This window comes from Oncorhynchus kisutch, linkage group LG16 (genome assembly GCF_002021735.2).
Source record: "Oncorhynchus kisutch isolate 150728-3 linkage group LG16, Okis_V2, whole genome shotgun sequence".
Lineage (NCBI taxonomy): Eukaryota > Metazoa > Chordata > Actinopteri > Salmoniformes > Salmonidae > Oncorhynchus > Oncorhynchus kisutch.
Window position 1 is genome coordinate 3,299,079 of NC_034189.2, and position 22,270 is coordinate 3,321,348.

The 22,270-nt window shown below is 47.6% G+C and overlaps 2 protein-coding genes across 3 annotated transcripts in view; both read right to left on the minus strand.

Moving 5' to 3' along the window:
- The window catches only part of ttc39b (tetratricopeptide repeat domain 39B), a 57,801-nt gene extending 52,440 nt beyond the window's left edge, over positions 1 to 5,361 (minus strand). Inside the window, exon 1 of one of the 2 annotated variants that reach the window (XM_031791591.1) lies at positions 4,296 to 5,361. The gene's annotated coding sequence lies outside the window, so the exon portion shown is untranslated. The remainder of the gene's footprint in view (positions 1 to 4,295) is intronic. The other variant, XM_031791590.1, reaches the window with a different exon arrangement.
- A 6,878-nt stretch (positions 5,362 to 12,239) lies between these two features.
- LOC109881563 (PC4 and SFRS1-interacting protein-like) lies at positions 12,240 to 22,210 on the minus strand. The gene is made up of 3 exons (XM_031791592.1): positions 22,068 to 22,210; positions 21,235 to 21,336; positions 12,240 to 17,679 (listed from the first exon to the last, which is right to left on the minus strand). The coding sequence occupies exons 2-3, from the start codon at positions 21,295 to 21,297 to the stop codon at positions 17,299 to 17,301; spliced, it is 444 nt and encodes a 147-aa protein (XP_031647452.1). The 5' UTR covers positions 21,298 to 21,336; positions 22,068 to 22,210; the 3' UTR covers positions 12,240 to 17,298.
- Positions 22,211 to 22,270: the final 60 nt, after the last annotated feature.

The following is a 22,270-nucleotide window of genomic DNA, read 5'->3' on the forward strand; positions in this document are numbered from 1 at the left end:
ATTCCAGTATTTTACTTGCTATATTGTATTTACTTTGCCATCATGGCCTTTTTTGCCTCTACCTCCCTTCTCACCTCATTTGCTCACATTGTATATAGACTTGTTTATACTGCATTATTGACTGTATGTTTGTTTTTACTCCATGTGTAACTCTGTGTCGTTTTATCTGTCGAACTGCTTTGCTTTATCTTGGCCAGGTCGCAATTGTAAATGAGAACAAGTTCTCAACGTGCCTACCTGGTTAAATAAAGGTAAAATAAAAAATAAAAAAATAAATAGAGGTACCCCCACCCAGACCATAGAGGACCCCCCCACCCAGACCATAGAGGACCCCCCACCCAGACCATAGAGGACCCCCCCACCCAGACCATAGAGGACCCCCCCACCCAGACCATAGAGGACCCCCCCACCCAGACCATAGAGGACCCCCCCACTCAGACCATAGAGGGCCATAGAGGGCCACCCCACCCAGACCATAGAGGCCCACCCCACCCAGACCATAGAGGCCCATAGAGGACCCCCCCACCCAGACCATAGAGGACCACCCCACCCAGACCATAGAGGACCCCCCCACTCAGACCATAGAGGACCACCCCACCCAGACCATAGAGGTACCCCCACCCAGACCATAGAGGACCACCCCCCCCAGACTATAGAGGACCCCCCAGACCATAGAGGACCCCACCCAGACCATAGAGGACCCCACTCAGAAGATAGAGGAACCCCACCCAGACCATAGAGGACCACCCCACTCAGACCATAGAGGACCCCCCACCCAGACCATAGAGGACCATAGAGGACCATGGAGGATCCCCACCCAGACCATAGAGGCCCATAGAGGACCCCACCCAGACCATAGAGGACCACCCCACCCAGACTAGAGAGGACCACCCCACCCAGACCATAGAGGACCCCCCCACCCAGACCATAGAGGACCATAGAGGACCACCCCACCCAGACCATAGAGGAACCCCCCCACCCAGACCATAGAGGAACCCCCCCACCCAGACCATAGAGGACCCCCCACCCAGACCATAGAGGACCACCCCACCCAGACCATAGAGGACCACCCACCCAGACCATAGAGGCCCACCCACCCAGACCATAGAGGCCCATAGAGGACCCCCACCCAGACCATAGAGGGCCAACCCCCCCCCCCACAGCACGTCAGAAATCAGCTCAATGCAACTGAAGAATCCATAGAATCGAACCACTTCTGGGAAAATTTGAACACACTAAACAAACAACAGCATGAAGAGTTATCTATCCAAAACAGAGATGTCTGGATAAACCACTTCTCCAATATCTTTATCTCTATAACAAAGAACAAACAGCAAAACATATACATGATCAAACACAGATCTTAGAATCAACTATTAAAGACCAGAACCCACTGGATTATCCAATTACATTGAATGAGCTACAGGACAAAATAAAAACCCTCCAACCCAAAAATGGCCTGTGGAGAGAGTACACAGTGGCAGAATACCTGACCACTGAGACTGACCCAAACTTAAGGAAAGCTTTGACTATGTACAGACTCAGTGAGCATAGCCTTGCTATTGAGAAAGGCCGCCGTAGGCAGACATGGCTCTCAAGATAAGACAGGCTATGTGCTCACTGCCCACAAAATGAGGTGGAAACTGAGCTGCACTTCCTAACCTCCTGCCCAATGTATGACCATATTAGAGACATATTTCCCTCAGATTACACAGATCCACAAAGAATTCGAAAACAAAACCGATTTTGATAAACTCCCATATCTACTGGATTGAACAAGGCAGTTAACCCCACTATTCCTAAACCGTCATTGTAAATCATCAGTAGTCAGTAGTTAATCATCAGTAGTCAGTAGTCAGTACGCTATCAACACACTCATTGCTGGACATAAAGTGATAGTGACAGACTCCATTCGAATGGGGACTGGAAACACAAACACACTGTACTTTATACACACACACACACACACACACCACTAGACTCCAGCGTCAGGCCTCATCAATTAGTTAGTAGTGTCCCATTACCTGTGGTGGAACAAATCAGCTGATGTGTGTGTGTGTGTGTGTGTGTGTGTGTGTGTGTGTGTGTGTGTGTGTGTGTGTGTGTGTGTGTGTGTGTGTGTGTGTGTGTGTGTGTGTGTGTGTGTGTGTACAAAGTACAGTGTGTTTGTGTGTGTGTGTGTGTAATGCTGAGAGAATGTCCTTGTGAGACATCATCATCTGTTAATGAACTGACTGATATGTAGACGTCAACCTTGAGAGGAGAGAGAAATAGAGGATATTGTGTATTGGACAGCAACAATATTATTCTAATTTATTTTTTAAATGTGTATTATAATTGTTTTATTTAACCTGCGGTGGGCTCAGCTGTTGTAATCTAGTTATCCTGATCCTCAGTCATACCATTAACCCTAGATCCCCACTGTTAAAAGCTGTCTGTTTAACAGGCCTGGGTGATGTCGTTGTGTAGAAACCATCGATCTGATCTAGACAGTAAAACATTGCCTTGGGGGATGGGGGGGGACGGAGTGCTCTCTCTCTCTGTGTGTGGGCTGTTGTCACGATTTTATGTAAGTGACTATCATGCTATTATTAGCATCCTCTCAGAGCTGGACAGGGGTTGGGGACTGGATGGGTGTGAGTGGGGAGCTGGACAGGGGGGGACTGGATGGGTGTGAGTGGGGAGCTGGACAGGGGGGACTGGATGGGTGTGAGTTCGGATCTGGACAGGGGTTGGGGACTGGATGGGTGTGAGTTCGGAGCTGGACAGGGGTTGGGGACTGGATGGGTGTGAGTGGGGAGCTGGACAGGGGTTGGGGACTGGATGGGTGTGAGTGGGGAGCTGGACAGGGGTTGGGGACTGGATGGGTGTGAGTGGGGAGCTAGACAGGGGTTGGGGACTGGATGGGTGTGAGTGGGGATCTGGACAGGGGTTGGGGACTGGATGGGTGTGAGTGGGGAGCTGGACAGGGGGGACTGGATGGGTGTGAGTGGGGAGCTGGACAGGGGGGACTGGATGGGTGTGAGTGGGGAGCTGGACAGGGGGGACTGGATGGGTCTTAGGTGAACCAATGAGAATGTCAAAGGGCTTTATTGTCATGGGAACAGGTTTACACGGCCAAGTGAAGAAACCCAACAACAAAGACCAAAACAATCAGACATTAACTGGAAACATCACAAGTGTTTGTCTCTCTGTCAAGTTCAGGCTTTATTGCTATGGGAAACATATGTTAACATTGCCAAAGCAAGTGAAATAAACAATAAACAAAAGTGAAATAAACAATACATTAACAGTAAACATCACTCACAAAAGTTGAAAAAGAATAAAGACATTTCCAATGTCATTATGTATGTGTAACAGTGTTGCACATCTCCCTAGTTAAATAAAAGGTTAAATAAATTGAAAACATTAAAATGCAATGTAGCGAGTTCAGAACTTAACTTATTGAGCCAAGTGACTTCCGAACTGTCTGGAACTTCCCGAAATAACCCGCTTTGTTGCGGCTCGGGGGGCATTTAGTCTCAATCCAGCTGTCTCTCTGTCTGCTGAAAAACGTGAGCCACGTCACAAAGGGTCTACCGGGATATCTAAGCTAAATGCAGTTTTTACGCTACTGTCTGGCTGCACAACAAACATTCATTTAATACATGCAATTATGTAGGCTGTTTTATTGGGGCTCCCGAGTGAAAACACCCTGGTTCGAATCCAGGCTGTATCACAACCGGCCGTGATTGGGAGTCCCATAGGGCGTCGCACAATTGGCTAAGCATCGTCGTCCGTCATTTGTAAATAAGAATTTGTTCTTATCTAACTTGCCTAGTAGGCCCAAGACAGACACACAGAACGATAAGGAGGAGAATGTCTGTCTGTAAGAAACAGTAGGCTATTGTGATAATGAAGAGTGTACCTTAATTGTAACTCTTGCACAATAGACTTTTCTAGTCTTTTCTAACGAGCTCATTTACTAACAGGACATATCCACAGCAACCGTTATGGTCACATAACCTAATCTTCCGCGAGGTAACTATGTAACATAGTGTAATAGGATAGCCCGTGTCCAATTATGTCCTTATAAAAACGCATTGGGTGTGAGAAATGCGCTTTACAAATGAAATGTATGATTAGGAATAATAATAGTAGGCTACACAACAGAAATTTCTTCAACAACAGAAATAACCTTGTAGCCTACTTCCGTATTGAGCAATTTGACCGTATCTAAACCAAGACAAATGCAGGCGAGAACACAGCCATAGTTTAAGATACATCATCATCATAACCCATGTCCTCTTTCTCACCTCATCGTCGGCGTTATTCCCAGATCCGTTCCCGACCTGGGCCATGGTTCGCTGGGTAGAAGGCTAGCAGCAAAGGACTAGAGCTGGTAACAAACTTAGGGCTTTAGCAGGAGAAAAGGCTAGATATTCATTAGGTCCGAAAATTATTTCGTTTTGGTCCAGCTCTCCTTCTCTCTCTCTCGGCGGTGAGTGTCTCAGTCTCTGTTCAGACGGAGACTGTTTTTGCCTGGACGGTTCGTGGTTTAGCCGGCTGCAGTTTTCTCTCTGCGGAGCCTTTCCTTCCACCTTCCTTTCGCGGGATACACACTCCCAGGAACGCTCAACACCGGGCCGCCTTCTGACAACACAACAGGAAAGCCGTTTCCACCGGGGCAGCCCAGTCCGTCCTGACTACACAGCCCTCGAGCCTTTTTTCTCCGGTCAATCACGGAAAGAACGAGAGAGCCCTCTCCAGGTGTCACGTCAGCAGTCAAGAAACTGAAACAGGATATAAGGCAGCGCGCAACCGGCCGTTGAGATATCAACAACCCCGGTAAAAGCCGGCATTTAGCCTATTTCTATCAACCCGCGCCTTACTCACTCTCTGTCTGCTGCATATAGCCTATAGTCTAGTAGAGAAGTCATGTATATACGTGAATCGGTCCTTCTCATTTGAACGTTTATTCAGCCTAGACAAATAGGCCCAGAGAGGACAGTCGCCTATAGACTATACTAACCTTTGCCGTGGCACGGTTACGGTGTTCTCGTATCGACTCTGGACGCGATCATTTTTAATAAATGTGCCTCGAGTCCAAAAGCGACGCACCACGATACGCATGTGACTCTGCGTGCCTTTATTTATTTATTTATTATACGCAGAGGGGGGTTGGCCTGGGAATCAATTCAGATGAATAGTCACGCACAAAATCATATTTTCTAAATGCCAGTTAATTATGATCCATTATAAAAATACTGGTTCCTAGGATAAGAAGCGGATACCGTTGTTATTCCCTCGGTGTCTGAATGACAGCCTATGGTTGTTGTACCCGAATAAGTTATGAAAAATGTACCGGATTAATATTGGTATTTTCACTGTGTGCGCATTGCGCGGAAAATTGTTCTGGCTATGTGGCAAATACAAATCGCTCCTCCCCTCCCACTAGTCAGTGGTCCTCTTCACATGCACCACCCAAAGACAGCCACTAGAGGGAGGCAAGACGCTCTCACGACCTCTAAGCATCTGGAGAGAGACAGAGAGAGGGAGAACTATCTCATCCTGGAATATACAAGGTCTGAGGTCATCTGCCTTTGGTAGGTTTCTACACTACTTTCTACTAAAGTGCAGGAACCCAGACTTAAATCAAAGAAATTGGAAAATACAGACATTGTCATCCTACAAGAAACATGGTATAGAGGAGACAGACCCACTGGTTGTCCTCTAGGTTACAGAGAGCTGGTAGTCCGATCCACCACACTACCAGGTGGGTGGTATAGAGGAGACAGACCCACTGGTTGTCCTCTAGGTTACAGAGAGCAGGTAGTCCCATCCACCACACTACCAGGTGGGTGGTATAGAGGAGACAGACCCACTGGTTGTCCTCTAGGTTACAGAGAGCTGGTAGTCCGATCCACCACACTACCAGGTGGGTGGTATAGAGGAGACAGACCCACTGGTTGTCCTCTAGGTTACAGAGAGCAGGTAGTCCCATCCACCACACTACCAGGTGTGAAACAGGGAAGGGACTCAGGGGCTATGCTAATTTGATATAGAGCAGACCTAACTCACTCTATTAAATTAGTGAAAACTGGAACATTTTACATCTGGCTAGAAATTAATAAGGAAATTATCTCAACATGTACTAACTAGTCTATGGTGACCTAAATGTCAGAACTGGACAAGAACCTGACACCCTCAGCACACAGGGGGACAAACACCTGCCTGGAGGTGACAGTATTCCCTCCCCCATATGCCCCCCTAGGTACAACTATGACCAACAAAAACAGTCACAACTCCTGCAGCTCTGTCGCACGCTGGGTATGTACATAGTCAATGGTAGTCTTCGAGGGGACTCCTACGGTAGGTACACCTATAGCTCATCTCTTGGCAGAAGTACTGTAGACTACTTTATCACTGACCTCATACGACAGACCACGTATTCCCCCGGCACACCCTAATTCACAAACAAACAAAACAAAACCAAAGTCTTCTCATGCTTTGTTGATTTCAAAAAAAGCTTTTGACTCAATTTGGCAAGGGTTCTAGAACAGTCTGCAGCACCCGGCCTCACCCTACTAGAACCTGAAGTCAAATGTTTACTGTTTGCTGATGATCTGGTGCTTCTGTCCCTAACCAAGGAGGGCCTACAGCAGCACCTAGATCTTCTGTGCAGATTCTGGCAGATTTGGGCCCTGACAGTTAATTTACCTCGGCCTAAACATCAGTGCCACAGGTAACTTCCACAAGGCTGTGAACGATCTGAGAGACAATGCAAGAAGGACCTTCTACGCCATCAAAATGAACATTTGCAGCCTACCGAGTGGCGCAGTGGTCTAAGGTACTGCATCACAGTGGTCTAAGGTACTGCATCACAGTGGTCTAAGGTACTGCATCACAGTGGTCTAAGGTACTGCATCACAGTGGTCTAAGGTACTGCATCACAGTGGTCTAAGGTACTGCATCACAGTGGTCTAAGGTACTGCATCACAGTGGTCTAAGGTACTGCATCACAGTGGTCTAAGGTACTGCATCACAGTGCTAGCTGTGCCACTAGAGATCCTGGTTTGAGTCCAGGCTCTGTCGCAGCCGGCTGCGACCGGGAGACCCATGGGGTGGCGCACAATTGGCCCAGCGTTGGCCGGCAGGGATGTTCATCGCGCTCTAGCGACTCCTTGTGGCGGGCCGGGTGCAATGCACGCTGACACAGTCGCCAGGTGTAACAGAGTTTCCTCCGACACGTCTGGCTTCCGGGTTGGATGTGCATTGTGTAAAGAAGTGCCTTGGTAGGGTCGTGTTTCGGAGGACGCTCTCGACCTTCGTCTCTCCCCAGTCCGTATGCGAGTTACAGCGATGGGAGAACTGCCAATTGGGTAAAAAAAAAAAAAACAAGAACATAACATTTGACCAATTAGGATCTGGCTAAAAATACTGGAATCAGTTATAGAACCCATTGCCCTTTATGGTTGTGGAGGTCAGGGGTCAGCTCACCAACCAACGATTCACAAAATGGGACAAACACCAAATTGAGACTCTGTATGCAGAATTCTGCAAAAACATCTTCTTGGTAAAATACCAAATAATGCAGCTCATAATTAGGACAATTCCCGCTAATGATTCAAATCCAGAAAATATTTATAATAATAAATATATATATTATATATATTATAATATAGAATATAATTTAATTCTACAACCTGCTATAACTAATTCGACAAAGCCTTCACCTACGAACCTGGAAGTGATTCCCAAACCTAAAAGGAAGTGATTCCCAAACCTTCCACAACAAAGCCATCACCTACAGAGAGATGAACCTGGAGAAGAGTCCCCTAAGCAAGCTGGTCCTGGGGCTCTGTTCACAAACACAAACACACCCTACAGAGAGATGAACCTGGAGAAGAGCCCCTAAGCAAACTGCTCCTGGGGCTCTGTTCACAAACACAAACACACCCTACAGAGAGATGAACCTGGAGAAGAGCCCCTAAGCAAGCTGGTCCTGGGGCTCTGTTCACAAACACAAACACACCCTACAGAGAGATGAACCTGGAGAAGAGTCCCCTAAGCAAGCTGGTCCTGGGGCTCTGTTCACAAACACAAACACACCCTACAGAGAGATGAACCTGGAGAAGAGCCCCTAAGCAAGCTGCTCCTGGGGCTCTGTTCACAAACACAAACACACCCTACAGAGAGATGAACCTGGAGAAGAGCCCCTAAGCAAGCTGGTCCTGGGGCTCTGTTCACAAACACAAACACACCCTACAGAGCCCTAGGACAGCAGCACAATTAGACCCAACCAAATCATGAGAAAACAAAAAGATAATTACTTGACACATTGGAAAGAATTAACAAAAAAACAGAGCAAACTAGAATGCTATTTGGCCCTAAACAGACAGCACACAGTAGCAGAATACCTGACCACTGTGACTGTCCCAAACTTAAGGAAAGCGTTGCCTTGCTATTGAAAGAGGCCACCGTAGGCAGACATGGCTCTCAAGAGAAGACAGGCTATGTGCAACACTGCCCACAAAATGAGGTGGAAACTGAGCTGCACTTCCTAACCTGCCAAATGTATGACCATATTAGAGACACATATTTTCCCTCAGATTACACAGACCCACAAAGAATGAAAGTGAAGGTAAGATACCACAGTGTGACATCACAGTGTGACATCACAGCAGCAAGACGTGTGACCTGTTGCCACAAGAAAAAAGGCGCAACCAGTGAAGAACAAACACCATTGTAAAATTTCAAACCGATATTTATCCCTCTGTGAGCTGAAGCACAGCTGGGTCATGCAGCAAGACAATGTTTGGTTGGAGTCATTGCTGCTACAGTAAACACCTCCACAGCGACGTGAGAGACTGATCAACAACTACAGGAAGTGTTTGGTTGGTCAACAACTACAGGAAGTGCTTGGTTGGAGTCATTGCTGCTACAGTAAACTCCTCCACAGCGACGTGAGAGACTGGTCAACAACTACAGGAAGTGTTTGGTTGGTCCACAACTACAGGAAGTGTTTGGTTGGTCCACAACTACAGGAAGTGTTTGGTTGGTCCACAACTACAGGAAGTGTTTGGTTGGTCCACAACTACAGGAAGTGGTTGGTTGGAGTCATTGCTGCTACAGTAAACTCCTCCACAGAGACATGAGAGACTGGTCAACAACTACAGGAAGTGTTTGGTTGGAGTCGTTGCAGCTAAAGGAGAACCAGAGATTCAGTGTAAAGGGGGAAATAACTTTTTCACACAGGGGAATTGGGTTTTGCATAACTTTGTTCATGAAATAAACATGTAATTGTTGTGTTATTTGCAACGTCAGGTTGTCTAATATCAGGTTGTTTGGTTGAAGATCTGACAACATTCAGTATCAATATACAAAAATAGAGAAAATCAGAAAGGGGGGGGGACTTTCTCACAGCTCATCAGTCCAATCAGTCATCAGTCCAATAGAGGGTGTCTTGTCCTGCTCCTGAAATCTGCCTCTGCATTCATCCCATCAGCAACATCGGGGTAGGTGCAAGTCTGACAACAATGTGTGCGCAATTACAATTATAATTTAATATGGTCAATTTCAGAACTTGTTATACAACATAAACATAGTGTTGGCACCAGTGGAGGTCGTGTCGTTTAAGAAGGACGATTCAAGCCTCCCGGGTGGCGCAGTGGTTAAGGGCTCTGTACTGCAGCGCCAGCTGTGCCATCAGAGTCCCTGTGTTCGCGCCCAGGCTCTGTAGTAACCGGCCGCGACCGGGAGGTCCGATTAAGAAGGACGATTCATTTATTTATTTATGAGCCTTATTTCTATTACAGCATACTGGATGATTCACCCAGGTTACTGTCATTCATATTCACCCAGTTCAATGTAACAGTGACAGGTTTAGGTTACTGTCATTCATATTCACCCAGTTCAATGTAACAGTGACAGGTTTAGGTTACTACATGATACTAGAATGTTCCCTGTACCCATCATGAGGTTGCTACAAACTAGCCTATGAATGAAAGTTTACAACGTAGGTGCACACAGGTCGAGAGATACATTTGAGAAGACAGATAGTGACACATGGACAGCCCGTGACATTCAATACCGCCTTTGCACACTCTTGCCTGCACCTACCTGATATAGAGTGTAATCACCTAGAAACGTTTTAACCGAATCGACGGAATGAATACACTACCTGATCACACGGAAAGACTAACAGTCACGGTGTGCTCGGAGTGCGCAACCGTAGGCGTTCGTAAACGCGTTGCGTTCAGAGCGCACCGTGGTCGCTGTGGCCCAGGAGGTTGATCCTCACAACGGATGGCAAAAGCACCCAAGCTAACTGGCCAACATTGACTATCTACATCCAGATACATAATGAGAGAACACCTGACTCGGGACCATTTGACTCGCCCTGGCAGATCCGGTTAGGCTGTTTCCGTGTTATTCCGAGCGTTGGTGACACCGGACATATTCAACCGGTGTTGAGTGTTTTTAATTCATCACTTATTCCGCGCTCTGGTACAACTCAGACGAGAGTAGACCGCTAGAGGGACTTTTACGCGATATATATGCTATATAAACCAAAATACAACAACTGCCTGGGACCAGCTGTGTGGTTGGTTTTGACACTTATGCGTCATAACCAGCCATAAAATATTGTAATGTGTCACAACAGGTCTAATTGTGTGTCATGACAGTGTTATGGCAATATAACAGATTATGACCGTATCATAACGCACTATGACGCTGGTGTTACCCACTTTTGTTCATGGTCTATTTCAGTTGTTTTGGCAAAGTTAACATATGTTTCCTACGCTACTAAAGCCCTTTTGAATTTAGCGTTAACAAGAGTAGCCATTCCGACTCACGCCAGTGAGACAAGCTGGCTGCTGCCATAAGTTACCCAGCATCCCATCTGGTTGTGTCTTGACTGCATCAAATGTGGTGTAACGACCCTGGGTTTTGTAGAGAAATGCTATTTCTCATGTAGGTGACCAAACTATTGTTAAGGGGGGGCTACAACTCAGAGTTGAGCCTGTGGGGTCCCCTACAGGATAGCTCCCGCATTACACTAATGGCCAAAACCAGCGCACACACACATGATCTCCGTTGTAGCTGAACGTTGAATGCCCGAAGAGGATTCTACGATGACGGACAGACAACTGAGCCAATGGCGGAAGACTACAGACTACACCCCAGCTGAACCAATACAAAGATCCGATCTTCCAGAATCAACCTACTTTCTGTTCTATATATAAGTGGTGTACTGATTGTATCGGCCTCTTCTTCGTCTGCGTTTCCGTACGAACCAGCGGGAGAGCCGTAATTACGCTGTTCTAGATATCTTCACTCTGAATAAACTGTAGCTTGTCATACAATTTACCACCTTGTCTGAATCGATCCTTGACCGACTCGCCCGTCTACATATCCAATTTCGAACAGTTTATAAGCGCGGAAATCGACACTGCCGCACGAGCATGCTTTTGCGGCACAGTCGATAGCGGGCCGGACCTCGGGCTCGAAGGTCGAGGGTTCGAGACCTGCTCCCTGCCTGTTTCATTACCGTATGTTAAGATGCTACCTACTTACAGTAAGTAGCCAGCTAGGTAGGTAATTTAGCAAGTGGAATTGAGTCCATTTTGCTGTGCTTCTCATCCTCGTCTACAACAACTCCATTCATATTCCCGAGAGGCGTAGCGGTCTAAAGACACGACACTGCGTCTCAGTGTTAGAGACACCCTGGTTCGAATCCAGGCTGTATCACAACCGGCCGTGATTGAGAGTCCCCTAGGGCGGAACACCATTGGTCAAGCGTCGTCCGTGTTTGGCCGTCATTGTAAATAAGAATTTGTTCTTGACTGGACTTGCCTAGTTTAAACAAAGGTCACATATTAAAAACCGCTTACCTGTTGGTTGATCATTGTAGCCATCATTTTAATTCCATTTTGTTTTGATTAGAAATCTCCCGCTACATACCGCGCCGTTTCGAGAACCAAGCGACAGGTGTTAAACGGCTGTAGGCTACTTATTGACCAAAATCATAAAAACTGTCATCAAATGTCAAATCGTTGTATGTAATGTTCGATCGTTGAATGCTATGTAGCAATGTCACATAATTGTATTACATTTTTAGACAGACTTTTCATTTTAATAGGCCTATTTCTTTTCCTTCAACAACACAAAGCGAACAAGTAATATAATACTAAACGTCCGTTCAGATATTCTAATAACTGTGTCCATCCCTAAAAACACTCAAGAAACCATCTGAATCTCATTTTAATGTAGAACGGGTTTATTGACCGACTGTGTAACCTGAACTAATGCTCATTTATTGCGTGACAGAACGGCTTTATTGACCAACTGTTGTAAACTGAATTAATACTAACATTTTTTTACCAGTGAAAATGGCAACTGTAAAACACATCTAAAAAGGTAAAATGTGTAACACAAATCTACTCCACAGTATCAAAACCAAAACGTTTTCCCCTTTAAAACCATTTCACAGAACAGTACCAACGCCTGTCTGGTGTCTCTGTGTGTGAAAACAAGTGTCACTGCAGTTGAAGAGGTTCAAATATAATGCTGTCTGTCCTGGGATGAATCAGATGACCAGCCAGACTCTTAACTTGTGTGCTACTGTCTGGCCCTAGGGGGGGTTTACAACCATGAGCAGGGTGCTACTGTCTGGCCCTCGGGGGGGGGGTAACAACCATGAGCAGGGTGCTACTGTCTGGCCCTCGGGGGGGGGTAACAACCATGAGCAGGGTGCTACTGTCTGGCCCTAGGGGGGGGGGGGTTTACAACCATGAGCAGGGTGCTACTGTCTGGCCCTAGGGGGGGGGGGTTTACAACCATGAGCAGGGTGCTACGGTCTGGCCCTCGGGGGGGGGGGGGGGGGGGGTAACAACCATGAGCAGTGTGCTACTGTCTGGCCCTAGGGGGGGGTTTACAACCATGAGCAGGGTGCTACTGTCTGGCCCTGGGGGGGGGTTACAACCATGAGCAGTGTGCTACGGTCTGGCCCTCGGGGGGGGGGGTAACAACCATGAGCAGTGTGCTACTGTCTGGCCCTAGGGGGGGGGTTTACAACCATGAGCAGGGTGCTACTGTCTGGCCCTGGGGGGGGGTTACAACCATGAGCAGGGTGCTACTGTCTGGCCCTGGGGGGGGGGGGGGGGGGGGGGGGGGGGTGATGGCTATTGAAGGAGATACCTGAAGGGTAATATTACCAGGCAACCAGACCTGCTTTAGGCAACTAGCCATCTGGCCTAAAGCAATAACCAACTTGGCTACTTACTGCAGGACAAGGAGTACAAGCTAAGTAAGAATCCAGGCGAAGTAGAATGTCGCCTATACATCACCGTTAAAAACTATACAACATTAAGTATAGTGTTTAAGAGAACATACAAGGTGTATATAAAAAATAAAACCATCAGGAAAGTAAAAACATGTGTAGACTGAACTGTTCCCTGGTTTCTACATCCTATAAGTAGGGCCTTCTTCTCTCCTCTCCTCCTCAGGGAAAGGAGAAGACATAACACACTCCCCAGGTGAGTCTGTCTTTAGGAAAAAACCCGAGCCCTATTCACTAGAAGACCTAACACCCCGTCTTTAGGAAAACACCCGAGCCCTATTCACTAGAAGACCTAACACCCCGTCTTTAGGAAAACACCCGAGCCCTATTCACTAGAAGACCTAACACCCCGTCTTTAGGAAAACACCCGAGCCCTATTCACTAGAAGACCTAACACCCCGTCTTTAGGAAAACACCCGAGCCCTATTCACTAGAAGACCTAACACCCTGTCTTTAGGAAAACACCCGAGCCCTATTCACTAGAAGACCTAACACCCTGTCTTTAGGAAAACACCCGAGCCCTATTCACTAGAAGACCTAACACCCTGTCTTTAGGAAAACACCCGAGCCCTATTCACTAGAAGACCTAACACCCGGTCTTTAGGAAAACACCCGAGCCCTATTCACTAGAAGACCTAACACCCTGTCTTTAGGAAAACACCCGAGCCCTATTCACTAGAAGACCTAACACCCCGTCTTTAGGAAAACACCCGAGCCCTATTCACTAGAAGACCTAACACCCCGTCTTTAGGAAAACACCCGAGCCCTATTCACTAGAAGACCTAACACCCGGTCTTTAGGAAAACACCCGAGCCCTATTCACTAGAAGACCTAACACCCTGTCTTTAGGAAAACACCCGAGCCCTATTCACTAGAAGACCTAACACCCCGTCTTTAGGAAAACACCCGAGCCCTATTCACTAGAAGACCTAACACCCCGTCTTTAGGAAAACACCCGAGCCCTATTCACTAGAAGACCTAACACCCCGTCTTTAGGAAAACACCCGAGCCCTATTCACTAGAAGACCTAACACCCCGTCTTTAGGAAAACACCCGAGCCCTATTCACTAGAAGACCTAACACCCTGTCTTTAGGAAAACACCCGAGCCCTATTCACTAGAAGACCTAACACCCTGTCTTTAGGAAAACACCCGAGCCCTATTCACTAGAAGACCTAACACCCTGTCTTTAGGAAAACACCCGAGCCCTATTCACTAGAAGACCTAACACCCTGTCTTTAGGAAAACACCCGAGCCCTATTCACTAGAAGACCTAACACCCTGTCTTTAGGAAAACACCCGAGCCCTATTCACTAGAAGACCTAACACCCCGTCTTTAGGAAAACACCCGAGCCCTATTCACTAGAAGACCTAACACCCCGTCTTTAGGAAAACACCCGAGCCCTATTCACTAGAAGACCTAACACCCTGTCTTTAGGAAAACACCCGAGCCCTATTCACTAGAAGACCTAACACCCCGTCTTTAGGAAAACACCCGAGCCCTATTCACTAGAAGACCTAACACCCCGTCTTTAGGAAAACACCCGAGCCCTATTCACTAGAAGACCTAACACCCTGTCTTTAGGAAAACACCCGAGCCCTATTCACTAGAAGACCTAACACCCCGTCTTTAGGAAAACACCCGAGCCCTATTCACTAGAAGACCTAACACCCCGTCTTTAGGAAAACACCCGAGCCCTATTCACTAGAAGACCTAACACCCCGTCTTTAGGAAAACACCCGAGCCCTATTCACTAGAAGACCTAACACCCCGTCTTTAGGAAAACACCCGAGCCCTATTCACTAGAAGACCTAACACCCCGTCTTTAGGAAAACACCCGAGCCCTATTCACTAGAAGACCTAACACCCCGTCTTTAGGAAAACACCCGAGCCCTATTCACTAGAAGACCTAACACCCCCGTCTTTAGGAAAACACCCGAGCCCTATTCACTAGAAGACCTAACACCCCGTCTTTAGGAAAACACCCGAGCCCTATTCACTAGAAGACCTAACACCCCGTCTTTAGGAAAACACCCGAGCCCTATTCACTAGAAGACCTAACACCCCGTCTTTAGGAAAACACCCGAGCCCTATTCACTAGAAGACCTAACACCCTGTCTTTAGGAAAACACCCGAGCCCTATTCACTAGAAGACCTAACACACCCGTCTTTAGGAAAACACCCGAGCCCTATTCACTAGAAGACCTAACACCCCGTCTTTAGGAAAACACCCGAGCCCTATTCACTAGAAGACCTAACACCCCGTCTTTAGGAAAACACCCGAGCCCTATTCACTAGAAGACCTAACACCCCGTCTTTAGGAAAACACCCGAGCCCTATTCACTAGAAGACCTAACACCCCGTCTTTAGGAAAACACCCGAGCCCTATTCACTAGAAGACCTAACACCCCGTCTTTAGGAAAACACCCGAGCCCTATTCACTAGAAGACCTAACACCCCGTCTTTAGGAAAACACCCGAGCCCTATTCACTAGAAGACCTAACACCCTGTCTTTAGGAAAACACCCGAGCCCTATTCACTAGAAGACCTAACACCCCGTCTTTAGGAAAACACCCGAGCCCTATTCACTAGAAGACCTAACACCCCGTCTTTAGGAAAACACCCGAGCCCTATTCACTAGAAGACCTAACACCCCGTCTTTAGGAAAACACCCGAGCCCTATTCACTAGAAGACCTAACACCCTGTCTTTAGGAAAACACCCGAGCCCTATTCACTAGAAGACCTAACACCCTGTCTTTAGGAAAACACCCGAGCCCTATTCACTAGAAGACCTAACACCCTGTCTTTAGGAAAACACCCGAGCCCTATTCACTAGAAGACCTAACACCCAGTCTTTAGGAAAACACCCGAGCCCTATTCACTAGAAGACCTAACACCCTGTCTTTAGGAAAACACCCGAGCCCTATTCACTAGAAGACCTAACACCCCGTCTTTAGGAAAACACCCGAGCCCTATTCACTAGAAGACCTAACACCCCGTCTTTAGGAAAACACCCGAGCCCTATTCACTAGAAGACCTAACACCCCGTCTTTAGGAAAACACCCGAGCCCTATTCACTAGAAGACCTAACACCCCGTCTTTAGGAAAACACCCGAGCCCTATTCACTAGAAGACCTAACACCCCGTCTTTAGGAAAACACCCGAGCCCTATTCACTAGAAGACCTAACACCCCGTCTTTAGGAAAACACCCGAGCCCTATTCACTAGAAGACCTAACACCCTGTCTTTAGGAAAACACCCGAGCCCTATTCACTAGAAGACCTAACACCCCGTCTTTAGGAAACACCCGAGCCCTATTCACTAGAAGACCTAACACCCCGTCTTTAGGAAAACACCCGAGCCCTATTCACTAGAAGACCTAACACCCTGTCTTTAGGAAAACACCCGAGCCCTATTCACTAGAAGACCTAACACCCTGTCTTTAGGAAAACACCCGAGCCCTATTCACTAGAAGACCTAACACCCTGTCTTTAGGAAAACACCCGAGCCCTATTCACTAGAAGACCTAACACCCTGAACTTGTCCAATAAAAATAAAAACACTCGTTGTCCTTCTCCATTGCAAAACGTCTGCAATGTTTTTGAAACGGTGTGCACCAATGAACATGGGTGAGGGGGTTGTCCAAATACTCTGATTGGACAAGAGAGGGATAAGAAACATCATAACCCCAGTTGGACAGCTGGTATGTTCCGTGTTCACCCCCTCTGATTCTGAGTTGGTATGTTCCATTGTTCTGTATGTTCCATTGTTCTGTATGTTCCATTGTTCTGTATGTTCCATTGTTCTGTCACACCCCCCCCCCCAGGTACAGATCTAGAATCAGTTTCCCTCCCCCAATACTAACTTCAACCATTGGTGGTCGAAAATTGTAACCTGCACCAAGATCAGAGTCTAGGGGCAACTTCACCCTGCTCCGTTTCTCACAGTGGAGCTCAGTATGAGGCTATTGGAGTTAGGAGCTCCCACCCTCTGGCACCTCCTCTGGCACCTCCTCTGGCACCTCCTCTGGCACCTCCTCTGGCACCTCCTCTGGCACCTCCTCTGGCACCTCCTCTGGCACCTCCTCTTCTTTCTTCTCTCCTCCCCTCCTCTCCTCCAGTTGACTCATTCTCCTGCGAACCTCCTGCAGCACCTCTCCTCTCCTCTTCTGTTTCTCCCTCCATCTCTCCACCCTCTCCTCCTCCTCCCTCTCTTTCTCCTCCAGGAGCGAGCGGAGGAACTCGGGGCTGATGACGTTATCCTTGTCGTTAACCAATAGGAATGCGTTCTTGAAGCGGTTGTAGAGCATCGATGCCTTGTCCATCACGTCCTGGTTACTGCGGAAACGACGCATCTGGGAAGCACACAGGTGTAGTTATTGTATCTGTCAGGTGTGTGTGTGTGTAGTTATTGTATCTGTCAGGTGTGTGTGTGTGTAGTTATTGTATCTGTCAGGTGTGTGTGTGTGTAGTTATTGTATCTGTCAGGTGTGTGTGTGTGTAGAGTTATTGTATCTGTCAGGTGTGTGTGTGTGTAGAGTTATTGTATCTGTCAGGTGTGTGTGTGTGTAGAGTTATTGTATCTGTCAGGTGTGTGTGTGTGTAGAGTTATTGTATCTGTCAGGTGTGTGTGTGTGTAGAGTTATTGTATCTGTCAGGTGTGTGTGTGTAGTTATTGTATCTGTCAGGTGTGTGTGTGTAGTTATTGTATCTGTCAGGTGTGTGTGTGTAGTTATTGTATCTGTCAGGTGTGTGTGTGTAGTTATTGTATCTGTCAGGTATGTGTGTGTAGTTATTGTATCTGTCAGGTGTGTGTGTAGTTATTGTATCGGTCAGGTGTGTGTGTGTAGTTATTGTATCTGTCAGGTGTGTGTGTGTAGTTATTGTATCTGTCAGGTGTGTGTGTGTAGTTATTGTATCTGTCAGGTGTGTGGTTATTGTATCTGTCAGGTGTGTGGTTATTGTATCTTTCAGGTGTGTGTGTGTGTGTGTGTGTGTAGTTATTGGATGTACAGAACCAGTCTAAAGTTTGGACACACCTACTCATTCAAGGGGTTTTACTTGTACGATGTCTTCATTATTATTCTACAATGTAGAAAATAGTCAAAATAAAGAAAAACCCTGGAATGAGTTGGTGTCCAAACTTTAGCCTGGTACTGTACAGCTGTGTGTCTGGTTCTGTTCGCCTGGTTCTGTACGTCAGCTGTTCGCCTGGTTCTGTACAGCTGTGTGTCTGGTTCTGTTCGCCTGGTTCTGTACGTCAGCTGTTCGCCTGGTTCTGTACAGCTGTGTGTCTGGTTCTGTGTGCCTGGTACTGTACAGCTGTGTGTCTGGTTCTGTGAGCCTGGTTCTGTACGTCAGCTGTGTGTCTGGTTCTGTTCGCCTGGTTCTGTACGTCAGCTGTGTGTCTGGTTCTGTGTGCCTGGTACTGTACAGCTGTGTGTCTGGTTCTGTGTGCCTGGTACTGTACAGCTGTGTGTCTGGTTCTGTGCGCCTGGTTCTGTACGTCAGCTGTGTGTGCCTGGTTCTGTACGTCAGCTGTGTGCCTGGTCCTGTACGTCAGCTGTGTGCCTGGTCCTGTACGTCAGCTGTGTGCCTGGTCCTGTACGTCAGCTGTGTGTGCCTGGTTCTGTTCGCCTGGTTCTGTACGTCAGCTGTGTGCCTGGTTCTGTACGTCAGCTGTGTGCCTGGTTCTGTACGTCAGCTGTGTGCCTGGTTCTGTTCGCCTGGTTCTGTACGTCAGCTGTGTGCCTGGTTCTGTACGTCAGCTGTGTGTGCCTGGTTCTGTGCGCCTGGTTCTGTACGTCAGCTGTGTGTGCCTGGTTCTGTGTGCCTGGTTCTGTACGTCAGCTGTGTGTGCCTGGTTCTGTACGTCAGCTGTGTGTGCCTGGTTCTGTACGTCAGCTGTGTGTGCCTGGTTCTGTACGTCAGCTGTGTGCCTGGTTCTGTACGTCAGCTGTGTGCCTGGTTCTGTACGTCAGCTGTGTGCCTGGTTCTGTACGTCAGCTGTGTGCCTGGTTCTGTACGTCAGCTGTGTGCCTGGTTCTGTACGTCAGCTGTGTGCCTGGTTCTGTACGTCAGCTGTGTGCCTGGTTCTGTTCGCCTGGTTCTGTACGTCAGCTGTGTGCCTGGTTCTGTACGTCAGCTGTGTGCCTGGTTCTGTACGTCAGCGGTGTGTGCCTGGTTCTGTACGTCAGCGGTGTGTGCCTGGTTCTGTACGTCAGCTGTGTGCCTGGTTCTGTACGTCAGCTGTGTGCCTGGTTCTGTACGTCAGCTGTTCGCCTGGTTCTGTACGTCAGCTGTTCGCCTGGTTCTGTACGTCAGCGGTGTGCGCCTGGTTCTGTACGTCAGCGGTGTGTGCCTGGTTCTGTACGTCAGCTGTTCGCCTGGTTCTGTACGTCAGCTGTGTGCCTGGTTCTGTACGTCAGCTGTGTGCCTGGTTCTGTACGTCAGCGGTGTTCGGAAAGTGTTCAGATCCCTTGACTTTTTCAACATGTATTACTTCAAACATTTTCTTCAACCTACCCACAATACTCCATAAACCTACCCACAATACTCCATAATGACAAAGCCAAAACAGGTTTAGACATTTTTGCAAATGTATTAAAAGTAAAAAACAGAAAGACCTTATTTACAGCATCAGTATTCAGACCCTTTGCTATGACACTCGAAATGTAGCTCAGGTGCATCCTGTTTCCATTGATTATCCTTGAGATGTTTCTACAACTTGATTGGAGTCCACTTGTGGTAAATTCAATTGATTGGACATGATTTGGAAAGGCAAACACCTGTATATATAAGGTCTAACAGTTGACAGTGCATGTCAGAGCAAAAACCAAGCCATGAGGTCGAATGAATTGTTTTTAGAGCTCAAAGACAGGATTGTGTCGAGGCACAGATCTGGGGAAGGGTACCACAACATTTCTGCAGCATTGAAGTTCACCAAGAACACAGTGGCCTCCATCATTCTTAAATGAAAGAAGTTTGGAACCACCAAGACTCTTCCTAGAGCTGGCCGCCCGGCCAAACTGAGCAATCAGGGGAGAAGGGCCTTGGTCAGGGAGGTGACCAAGAACCCAATGGTCACTGACAGAGCTCCAGAGTTCCTCTGTGGAGATGGGAGAACCTTCCAGAAGGACAACCATCTCTGCAGCACTCCGCCAATCAGGCCTTTATGGTAGAGTGGCCAGACGGAAACCTCTCCTCAGTAAAAGGCACATGACAGACCGCTTGGAGTTTGCCAAAGGGCACCTAAAGACTCAAAGACCATGAGAAACAAGATTCTCTGGTCTGATGAAACCAAGATTGAATACTTGGTCCTGAACGCCAAGCTTCATGTCTAGAGGAAACCCAATACCATCCCTACGGTGAAGCATGGTGGTGGCAGCATCACTACAGTGAAGCATGGTGGTGGCAGCATCCCTACGGTGAAGCATGGTGGTGGCAGCATCATGCTGTGGGGATGTTTTTCAGCGGCAGGGACTGGGAGACTAGTCAGGATCGAGGGAAAGATTAACAGAGCAAAAGTACAGAGAGATCCTGGTTGAAAATCTGCTCCAGAGCTTTCAGGACCTCAGACTGGGGCGAAGGTTCACCTTCCAACAGGACAACGACCCTAAGCACACAGCCAAGAAAACACAGGAGTGGCTTCTGAATGTCTCAAGTCTCTGAATGTCCTTGAGTGGCCCAGCCAGAGCCCGGACTTAAACCCGATTGAACATCTCTGTAGAGACCTGAAAATAGCTGTGCAGCGTCGCTCCCCATCCAACCTGACAGAACTTGAGAGGATCTGCAGAGAAGAATGGAAGAAACTGCCCAAATACAGGTGTGACAAGCGAGGCTGTAATCGCTGCTTCAACAAAGTACAGAGTAAAGGGTCTCCCTCTGGATGTTGATGGTAGCAGTCGTACCTTTCTGAGCGTAGTGATGAGTTCACTGTGTCTCTGGACGTGTTGTGATGTTACATAGACCATACTGAGTTGGTCCAGCGCTGTCAGACACTTACTAATGTCCTGAGAGACAGAGAGACAGAGAGAGAGAGAGAGAAAGAGAGAGGTTATATAGACCATACTGAGTTGGTCCAGCGCTGTCAGACACTTACTAATATCCTGAGAGACAGAGACAGACAGAGAGAGAGAGAGAGAGAGAGAGAGAGAGAAAGAGAGAGGTTATATAGACCATACTGAGTTGGTCCAGCGCTGTCAGACGCTTACTAATGTCCTGAGAGACAGAGACAGAGACAGAGACAGAGACAGAGACAGAGACAGAGAGACAGAGACAGAGAGAGAGAGAGAGGAGAGAGAGAGAGAGAGAGAGAGGTTATATAGACCATACTGAGTTGGTCCAGCGCTGTCAGACACTTACTAATATCCTGAGAGACAGAGAGAGAGAGAGAGAAAGAGAGAGGTTATATAGACCATACTGAGTTGGTCCAGCGCTGTCAGACACTTACTAATATCCTGAGAGACAGAGACAGAGAGACAGACACACAGAGACACACAGAGACACACAGAGACACACAGAGACACACAGAGACACACAGAGACACACAGAGACACACAGAGACACACAGAGAAAAATAGTGAGTGAGAGAGAGAGAGAGAGAAAGAGAGAGGTTATATAGACCATAGTGAGTTGGTCCAGGACTATCAGACACCGACTAATGTCCTGATGGATGGGTGTGGGGGGGGGGGGTAAACGGTTACATTTCTCAAACAGATCAAAGGTTGTGCGCGTGACTCACAGGGTTGTCCGTCTTCAGAGAGATGCGTATGTCTCCGTGTATACGGTGCAGGGTAGAGTCCGTCAGACTGAAAGATTCTTTAGTGGCATGTAGCTTAGACACGCTGTCTGTTTCTGGCCGTCCCCTGGTACCAACCTCTCCTGGTACAGGAGAAGAACAAACCAGATGGGTAAGTTATTATCCACCCGACAGGTACAGGACAG